Raw genomic sequence first — 10,067 nt, 5'->3', positions numbered from 1 at the left:
AATCTGAGTTAGATTAGTACATTTTGGATTTGTTGTCAATAATTTTGCCATTAAAAAGGTTTATATAATTATAATTTTAAAATCTGGTTTAACTTGATGGATCAATTTAGAACTGGAACCAGCTAGGTTGAAGAAAAATAAAGAATAAAAACTAATAGAAATAGTTCGTAGACAATGGCCGACCCTAATAAGATAACAATTACAACATAAAAAGTACAAAGTACTTGAGCATAGACTTGCAAACCGTCTATTTTCCAATAGAAATTTTAGCCTACTTCCACTCTGGATATTTCATACAACCCTTTAAATGTGTTAATATAATATGATAAAACATTTATATTGTCATTTGAAAGAAAAAAAACTTTACAATAAATTATTTTGATTCAACTGTCTCCCAATAACTAGTTTGATGATTTTTTATATGAAAGGAAAAATTGTTGTCATGCTATCTTAGTGATCAATGATCTCACTTGCAATGAACAATGTTTTTTCTAGGATATATTCCATGAGATTATTAGTAAGATTAGCTATACTTAATTACAATGTTAAAATACATACATCAAAGCAATTCTGAATTTTTCTTGGAGAGGTAACACTATTCATCTAAATAGTGAACAATGTATTTTTTTTTTCTTTCATTTTTTTTTTTGGCTAGGTCACTTTGCTTTCCATTTAACAATTATAATTTTATTTTTACAAAACTAACACTTCCTGAATCATGATGATCACGTAAAGCAATATAGGATGAAATAAATATTAAAAAAAATAATGACTTATGCTCTTTTTTTACTAAGTCTATCTCATAGTTATCAAATCCGATCCGGAGGTAAACCTGGTCAAGAGATCGGGTTCCAGGCGTCACGGGTCAACCTGGATCAACCCGAAAATATTAAAATAGTATATTTAAAGTTTTAATATTTCATATGAAAAAATTAAAAAAAAAAATTAATGTGAATATCAGTTATATATGTTATAAATAATGAAGTTTCAAATAATATTTAAAAAAGTTTGTTATCTCACATTGAAAAAACATAAATTTTTTTCTTGTGAACATAGAGTATATATATATAAAAGGACTTCAAGTCCCACATTGAAAAAATAATTTTTTTCTTAAAAACATGAAATATATATACTAAAAGGTTTCAAATCTTATATTGAAAAAATAAAATATTTTTCTAATATTTATATAGTAAACTTTAAAAAGTGTTAATATTTATATAGGATAAAAATCATATTTGAAAAAAAAAAAAAAGGTCTCATCTGAGTTCGCCTAAGTCATGGGTTGACCTGTCGGGTTGCCTTGGTTTTGGCGGGTTGTTACACCGACCGGTCCTTTAACAAACTTGGACCAGTCTAGCCATCGGTTTAACCCGTCAGGCCGATCCGAGTTTAATAGCTATGGTCTTTCTTCTTTATATTTACCAATTATAGTTTGGTTTCACAAAATCTATGTCTGGTAAATTGTGAAATAATGTTTGCAATCATAAATACACGAGGTAATGCAAGATGTAAGAAATACTAAAAAAAAAACGGTGAAAATACAACATAGGAGAGAAGACTATGGGTTGCAATAGTCATCGACAATGTTTTGTTTCACTTTAATTTTTTTTCACTTAACTTTTTTTATTTCTAATTTAATCCTTTTACATTACCGTCTGAAAATGAGTTTTCAATTGTGTTTTAAAAGTGCAATTAACTTGGAAAAGTATCAAATTGATATATATTTTAGTGTTTTTCAATAATTTTATTATGTCGCTGTCAAAAATTTTAAAAAATATTTTGATATATTTTTAAGTGAAAAACAACTTTTAAAAAGAACTTTATATCACAATATCAAACACTCCCAAGTTTACTTGGGATTGAGTTTGATATTCTGTTTTGATTGGCTTTATATAGAGCTCATGAGGTGTTAATAATAAGTTTTGGTGTTGATATTAAGTTTTGACATTGAGTTAATATTCAATTTGGCAAAAAAAAAATATTTTATTAATTTAAACCAATTAAAACTTTAAAAATCCAATTTTAAACTAAAATAAACATTCAACCACTTTTTTTTTATATAAGAAATATTATCTTTATCTTGGCTTCTAACCCAATCTTCGATTGAAGTAAATAGATTTAGTATTATTTATTTGCATATATAATTATTAATTTATTTTATTAAATGTGTATAAATTTTTTTTTTGATTTTTAATTAGAAAAATCTTAACGGTTAAAACAACATTAATGACATTCACACTGTTTTTTTGCAATGAGAAATAAAAAACTTCATTCTACAATGTAGCACGAGAAACCAAACTAATTAATATATTAAATTAAAATAGCAAATAGGAGAACTTTTAATATCATCCTAAAAATAAAATTTAACTATTTCAATTATAATTTTAACGAAAATCATAAAAATAAAATAAAAAAGAAATTGGATCATTGATTTTAGTTTAATAGTAACATTGCAGGGATGAAATTCGAATCTTCTTCTTTAAAAATGATTAAATTGTAATTTAAGAAATTCTACACACCCATGGACATTTTTACCCTACATCAAAATTTATTATGATCTTTATATCCTTGAATTCCATTAAGATTACTCGATCGCGTAGACCTCTCATCTCAATATCTTAATACCGACTCGTCGGCCAGACAAAGTAAAATCATCCATAAAAGGTATTCCTCTCGATTCGACCATTCTCTCTGCGCAACCCTATTTTCAAAAGAAATCGCAATCGGTAAATTGCGTCCTGTCAATTCTCTCAGGTATTTCAATTCAATTAATCTCCAACTCTTCACTTTACTCTTATTTTTCCTTTTCTTAATTGCAAAAAATTACGAATAATTCGTTTTTATTTATAAAAGACAATAACACAATCTCTCTTCTTTTAATTGTTTAAATAATTGGAATTCAATTGTTTAATGGAATTTTGTGTGTTGTTTATTTGTTGCATGAACTAAAGTTGCTTTCCTTTTTATGGGTTTTCGATTCTGGTTTTTCTTCAAGCTGTCACTAAGAAAGGCACTGCCTTTTTTTTTCAATTTCATCCAGGGTTTTGTTTTTGACACATCCTGCACTATTGGAAGATATAAACTATGTTAATTTCATATGGGTTGTAAAGCTCAGTTGCGTTATGTACATATTTTTGATAAAAAATGATGTTTTTTTTGTTTTTTTTTTTTTTTAATGTTGAGATTTGTGTTCTCATATGTGGTTTTGGGGTTTTGTATTGCAGGTTTTGAGGGAGTAGAGATTATTGAGGTGTAGTGTAGGCTGGGAGAATAATGTCCTCTGTCTCAAGTCAGCCGCAGTTCCGTCTTACCCAACCACCGTCTAAGGTGTTGCATTTGAGAAATTTGCCATGGGAGTGTACTGAAGAGGAATTAGTTGAGCTTGGGAAGCCATTTGGTAAAGTTGTTAACACCAAGTGTAATGTTGGGCCGAACAGAAATCAAGCTTTTATTGAATTTGTGAGTGTGATTGCATTTCATTTTTGTTGTTGTTGTTTTTTATCCTTAATGTTGTTTGTGTTTTTCCTTTAGTCGGATTTGAATCAAGCTATTGCAATGATATCATATTATGCATCTTCCTCGGAGCCTGCTCAAGTGCGAGGGAAGACAGTTTACTTACAGTATTCTAACAGGCAAGAAATAGTGAACAACAAAACAACAGCTGATGTTGGTGGAAATGTATTGCTGGTTACCATTGAAGGGGCAGATGCACGCCTTGTCAGCATTGATGTTTTGCACCTGGTAAGCAAATTGTATGATTTTGTTTTATGGTTAGTAGAGGTAAACACATTCTCCTGAGGATGTCATGGATTCTGTTCTTAGGTTGTAGTTTGTCATGCTTTGGATAGCTTTTGTTTGACATGAATTGGATGGATCAGCAGGCCCATGTCAAGAGAATATCTTCGATGGCAGCTTAGTGCATTGGGAGAAAGAGCGCATGTGTGTTTGTCTCCTTTCTCCTTTCCTTAACACTGCCTCTTTCTTCCCTACTTTTCATCCTCAACTTCCTATTCCTACCATTAAAATAGTTTAGGATGTTTCATATCTTTTCTCCTTTGCCACCCCACCCTCTACCTAAAATTCCTGCATGATCTGTGCTGGTTTAGAGGGGTTTTTTCTGGTTAATGATGCATAGTAGTTTATAGTTTTGTGTATTCAGGGGGCGAGTCTTTGATTTATTCATGACTTCTTAAAATCATTTTTGAAAAATTAGGATTTTGCATCAAGTTTTATGCAAGATTTACATTGTTGATTTATTATCATCAGATGCTAACTATTTATTTTTGTCGAATGGAGGATAATATCACAACTTTTCATAATCTAAGAGAAAGATGCATAGGATGCTAAGTTTCTGTTTATGCTGGAGGATAGAAGCAACAGTTAGTTTCCTTGGATGAAGATTCATAGATCATATGCAAGCATTTTTTTTCTTTTGCATTCAAAGTTATGTGGTACTGGTATTTATGGAATGCAGTTATTAATTTGATCCCTTGAACTTTATATTAGTTTGATATTCTGAAGTTAAGCAATTCATTCTTCAAAACCTTGGCACCTAGCGAAGTGGCCAACAACCATGCAAGTCTGCACTTTGTTTTCTATGTACATTTGGTCTTTTACTTTTCTACGTCATTGGTTATTCTTGGGCTTTATTGAGATGGGTATTACTGATTTTCACAGTAGCAGCACCTGTAGGATTTCCTTAACTTCTCCTTGGAAGTTCTAAAGAATTCTTAGATTCTAATTTTAATTATGATCTCAATGTTATGTAATGCATGCATACATGACAAAATTTCTGCTTTTCCTGTTTCTATTATAGAATTTTTATTGTTATTCTTGATATTTTCTTATTGCCAGGCAGATTTTGGGTCTTAGTAGCCTTCTTAGCTCGAAGAGTGTTTTGTGCTAATCTAATTCTTAAAAGAAAATTTTCATTTATGCAGGTATTTTCTGCTTTTGGGTTTGTTCATAAGATTACTACCTTTGAGAAGACTGCCGGGTTCCAGGTCTGTATGCATAAGCTTATATACCCAACTTATCATTGTCTTCTGGTTTCAACACAAGCTCATTCTGTGAGTGATCTTTGCAGGCGTTGGTGCAATTCTCCGATGCTGAAACTGCCTCTTCTGCAAAAAATGCCCTGGATGGAAGAAACATCCCTAGGTGACAGTTGTTTAATTGTTGACATGGTATTTTGTCTAACTGTTATCGGTGCAAATGAATTAAAAAAAAATAGACACCTGTTCTGCAATTTTAGGTTACTTTTTTCTGGTCCATGTTTACTACTATACTTTAGATGTATTGTCAACTTTTTTATAACCTATTTATCTTTGACACACCATTATATCCCCGAGAACAATGTTTCCACTTAAAAGTTGTCAACTCGGGCCAGGAGTGAACAGTAAAATGCTTTATAGATATACCTGTCCTTTTGATATATGCTTTATTTTTGCTTAATGTTTCTCTTAGTCTGAACTGTCAGTGACTGATGATCTAGTAACTTCTCTCATCCTACATTTCAGTTATCTGCTTCCTGAACATCTTGGGCCATGTACTCTTAGGATCACATATTCTGCGCATACAGATTTGAGTGTAAAATTCCAGAGCCATCGAAGCAGGTACTTCCTGGCCCTTTGTTTTGGTACCTTGGCAGGTGCGCTTGTTCTATGTGCAAGGAGTTTTGCTTCATAAACAATGTCTTGTTAGTTGCTTCATGTTGTGTAGTTCTGTTTGTCCTCCACACTAAAATTCCATCTCATATTTATTCTGTTTGAATCTTGTATTCTTCGTTATCATCACAGTTTTCGTAATTTTCTGCGTTGGAAATTTTGTTGATTCAGGGACTACACCAATGCAAACCTTCCTGTTGCACCATCAGCTATAGATGCAAATGGAATGGTAAGGCACTGTAAATTTCACTTAACACATTATAAGAAGTGGCAGTCAGCTAATTCCATATAATTGCTAGCCTTGTGAATCTCTCTAAATGTACCTGTGATTTACTTTTGGTTCTTTCACGAGGGTTGCAGTTCCACCATTTCCTTATTTTAGCCCAGCCACCCTTTTGCATACCATGGGATTTTACCTTTGTGGTTAATCATTTATTGTCCTACTCTTGACATTTCCTTAACGTGACCCCTGTCATTGTTTTTATTAAATTCATCCTTGTACTCTAGAAGCATTAGGAATCTAGTCTCTCTGTCTACCCCCATTAGTAATGGCATCACTTTTCTTCTATCTGAGACCAGTGTCACAAAAAGGAAGCACTAAAATAATTAATACCATCATGATTTAATAAATTATATATTTTGGGACTTTGAATTAGAGGAGAAGAAATGCTGTATCTACATTTTTTTAGGAACTTTAGGTGAATGTTTTCATTGTGGAGTATGGTAGTTGAACTGGGTTTTTATGGTGCTTCGATGGCCTAGATTCCACCAGAACTAAATGTAGGGATGGGTGTTGGAGTGATGTACAGATGGCTGGTTTATTTTGGGCTGTGATGTTGGTTACTTGGGTTGGGCATATGTGCTGCACTGGTGGTTGAGGAGCTGCATGTAGTTCTATTTATTAATTATGTATTTTAAATTATCTTTTATCCACCTGTTAATTGTATATGTTTTGATCTCTTTTATTTGTTTTCCCCCTTTCTAAACGGAAATTTTCTTGTTTCCTTATTTTCTTCTTACTAAATATTTTTTTTTTTGGTCAATGTATTTCTTGTGACCTGTTTTGAACTAACAAATAAGTAACACTGTTAATAATAGAAGTGGATGGAGGGATTGCATTTCTAATATCTGCTGAGTACAAGGACGAACTTAAAGAAAATGTCAGAGTACAAGGACAAAATGTACAATAAAGTCTTTCATTTATTATAGACATAAGGCCCTGTTTTTGTTGTAAGATGCTTGAGTGCAACTATTTCTTTAAGCACGGAAGCATATAGTGACAATTTAACTGTGCATGGTTTTCAGATATAAATGTGTAATTTCAGCTCCTTGATATCAGTGCAAGCATTCATTGTTATTCAGGCTAACACTGTCAAGTTGAGTGAGTGTAATTTTTTTCTTTCTTTATTGTCGCAGTTTAGCGTGGGCCTTGATGGGAAAAAACTAGAACCTGAGAGCAATGTTCTTCTTGCTTCTATTGAGAACATGCAGTATGCTGTCACTTTGGATGTTTTACACATGGTATTTGCACTCTTCATAACTGTTCCAGAAATTTGTAGTTCACCAAGCCATCCTCATTGCTGATACTTTTTCCCTTCAATGCTATGCTAGGTCTTTTCTTCTTTTGGTCCTGTTCAGAAGATTGCCATGTTTGATAAGAATGGTGGACTTCAGGCTTTAATTCAATACCCTGGTATGATTTAAATATCCTTGTACTTGTGTTAACTGAGTAATTATTGAGCAGTTAAATAGTGGTTAGAGGTCACCAAACTGATTCAAGGTGGTTTGATCACTTTTCTGTTACCATCTAAAAAATCCAAAGAATATACTATAAGTTTGTCGCAAACCATATTTTTGGAAACCCAATGTCTACAATCTTTTTGAGGACAGAGGACAGGGTGAGTAGTAGATATGAGACTTGATGTGTTACCATGGACAAGGATGAGGTGGTTGCCATAATTTTTTTCCTCTTTGATGTTTAAACAAAATATGGATAGAGATTAGGGAAAGGTGAGATAGGGAAGAGTTGGCATTGAACTATTTTAGTATTTTGCTTCCTATTCCTTTTATTTTTTTGCCAGAGTTGGAACCCAGAATAAGTAATAAGTTTATCATCTAATATGATCTTAATGAGGATGACTTGCAGATATATTGTTATTCTGCGGTTGTAATTCTGAATTCTGAAGATACTAAATAGCTGTTTCCATGGTGCTATGGGTTGCAGATGTTCAGACAGCTGTTGTTGCCAAAGAAGCATTGGAAGGACACTGCATCTATGATGGAGGGTTTTGCAAACTTCACCTCTCATACTCACGCCATAGTGATCTCAGTATAAAGGTAACCAGACATGCATTGAGAATCAAGTTTTTTTTTTTCCTGCTCACCATGATACTGTGTACGTTCTTGTAAACTCAAGAACGCTCTCCATATTTGAGGACTTGTTTTAATGTAATCAAAATTTGATGTGGATTACAGGTCAATAATGATAGGAGCAGAGACTACACAATTCCCAACACTGTAATGATGAACCCCCAGCCTTCAATTCTGGGGCAGCAGCCAGTTGCAACACATGGTCCTCCTGCACATCCATACACTGGAGCTCATTTTGCTCCAACTACAGAGCATCATCCGATGATGCCTCAGCCTTCTGCTGGATGGGCCACAGGTGGTCCACCAGGACCCCATTCTATGCCTGCCCAGATGAATAATAATCCTTACTTGCCACCTGGAACCATGCCGCCTCAAATGGGTCATGGAATGATGCAGATGCCCAGCCATGGTGGCCTGCAGCATGCTCCTGCAATGCCTCCTTACAGACCTGGTCATATGCAATAGCACGCCCTCCATTAAGTTATATTAATCTGTTTTCACATTCAAGAATCAGCAGAAGTGGAGAATGCTATCGATGAAAATTAATTGCTGGAGATCTCACGGTTTCAAAGCTGAAGTGTCTTTAATATATCTTCTCTTTCAGCGATTTTGCAGGTGAGATTTTTGTAAACAGCAAGCTCAGGCACCTTTTGTTTGGGTCTAGGATTGTTGTGAACTCTGGTTGTCCTTGACGGTGTTGTGAAATATTTCGACTCCCACCATTTGTTTATTACCTGGATAAAAAGTTAATGGACGTAAGTTATTGTTGCAAAAAATATTTTCCTATCTGTCCCCCACGAATGAGGCAGCGTTCAAACCAGCATGCATGGATGTTTTCTTTTTGAATTTATCCGTTCAAGCAACCTCTAGTTTTGATGATGGTAGTGCCTTTAGAACTGAAGGTGTTTTTTTTGTCAGGATTTTGACCAGCCACTTCAGGATTTGGAAAGGGCAAATCTTGCTGCAGGGTGGGAGGTGTGGTTGTGGTCTTGCATGTAATTTATTTTTTTTCAATTATTTTGTTAAAAAATATTTGAAAATTGTGAAAGTTGTTTTTTAAATTGTTTTTTATTTGAAAATATATTAAAATAATATATTTTTTTATTTTTAAAAATTTATTTGTAATATCAGTATATTAAAATAATTTAAAAAAATAAAAAAAATAAATCTGTTAGAAGCATTGTTTGACAGTATTTCTAAACACCATCTAAATCTGTCTTGGTGGTGCATTTTACTTATGAACCTTTTGGGCTTATGCCTTGAGCTGTTTCTAACTTTTGGGTAATTTTTTTTTTTTTGTTATGCTTTTAAATATTGTCCGGAACGCGGTGTAAACCGTATTTTTTAAAATATTTATTTATTTTTATTAAAATTTAATATGATTTGTATGTTTTGATGTGCTGATGTTAAAAATAATTTTTTAAAAAAAAAAAAATTATTATTAACATGTATCTCGATAGCATAAAAAATTATTTAAAAAATAACTGCTATCAAACTACCAAATATACTCTTAATCTACACTGCTTTTTTAAAAACTTTTTGTTTTTTTTAATCTTATCATGAGGGTGTTTTGTATTTTAAATTCCTTAGCGCACAGTAAAAATACCTCCTTATTATTGAAAGCAAAAAAAAAAAAAAAAAACAAACAATGGAGGGCCATTTTGTAACATCCAATTATGTTGAATTGTAAAATAACATTGGTGCCCTTCATGACAAATAATTTAACTATTGGTTTAAAGGGTACTTGTGTCATTTTATTCATGTTTTTTTAAAAAAATTAATGAGTAGGAGTGGGGCTATTTAAGTATTTGTAAAAGTTTGGCTCATGCTGGGGACATGTCAATGTGTCGGTTGCTTTGTCATTTTTTAACTGCATGTGCGGCTGATTGAAGCGATAAAAAAGGCTATTATCAGGTGGCATTAACTTCGGCGTCCCCTCCCTGATATATAGCGTGGGCATCATCAGGGTTTTCCATAGTTTTAAGACCCGGCCCGGTGGTCGACCCGGTCCAAGGCCCGGGTTCCGGGTTT

General features: G+C 33.0%; 1 protein-coding gene across 5 annotated transcripts; it reads left to right on the top strand.

Annotated features, from left to right (window-relative positions):
• The first annotated feature begins 2,601 nt into the window (after nt 1-2,601).
• On the top strand, nt 2,602-8,822 carry LOC118033189 (polypyrimidine tract-binding protein homolog 2). 5 transcript variants are annotated; one of them, XM_035038086.2, is made up of 11 exons: nt 2,602-2,754; nt 3,225-3,459; nt 3,532-3,741; nt 4,941-5,003; nt 5,087-5,160; nt 5,520-5,615; nt 5,838-5,895; nt 7,083-7,187; nt 7,278-7,359; nt 7,891-8,003; nt 8,142-8,822. In XM_035038086.2, exons 2-11 carry the CDS (start codon nt 3,274-3,276, stop codon nt 8,499-8,501), a joined length of 1,347 nt encoding a protein of 448 aa, XP_034893977.1. In that variant the 5' UTR covers nt 2,602-2,754; nt 3,225-3,273; the 3' UTR covers nt 8,502-8,822. The 5 variants fall into 5 exon arrangements, with proteins under 5 accessions (XP_034893977.1, XP_034893981.1, XP_034893999.1 ...); XM_035038090.2 differs by having other exon boundaries at nt 2,646-2,664; XM_035038108.2 differs by lacking the exons at nt 2,602-2,754; nt 3,225-3,459 and adding an exon at nt 3,823-3,939 and having other exon boundaries at nt 3,603-3,741.
• The last annotated feature ends 1,245 nt before the right edge of the window (nt 8,823-10,067 follow it).

This window comes from Populus alba, chromosome 12, assembly GCF_005239225.2.
Source record: "Populus alba chromosome 12, ASM523922v2, whole genome shotgun sequence".
In the NCBI taxonomy this organism is placed as follows: Eukaryota; Viridiplantae; Streptophyta; class Magnoliopsida; order Malpighiales; family Salicaceae; genus Populus; species Populus alba.
This window is presented reverse-complemented; position numbering and strand designations above follow the sequence as displayed.

Excerpts from the sequence above, each read along its gene's own strand:
- LOC118033189 (XM_035038086.2), top strand. The coding sequence starts at position 3,274 with ATGTCCTCTGTCTCAAGTCAGCCGCAGTTCCGTCTTACCCAACCACCG. Across the intron at positions 5,004-5,086 it reads AGAAGACTGCCGGGTTCCAG|GCGTTGGTGCAATTCTCCGA; the intron begins GTCTGTATGCAT and ends TGATCTTTGCAG. Across the intron at positions 5,896-7,082 it reads CTATAGATGCAAATGGAATG|TTTAGCGTGGGCCTTGATGG; the intron begins GTAAGGCACTGT and ends TTATTGTCGCAG.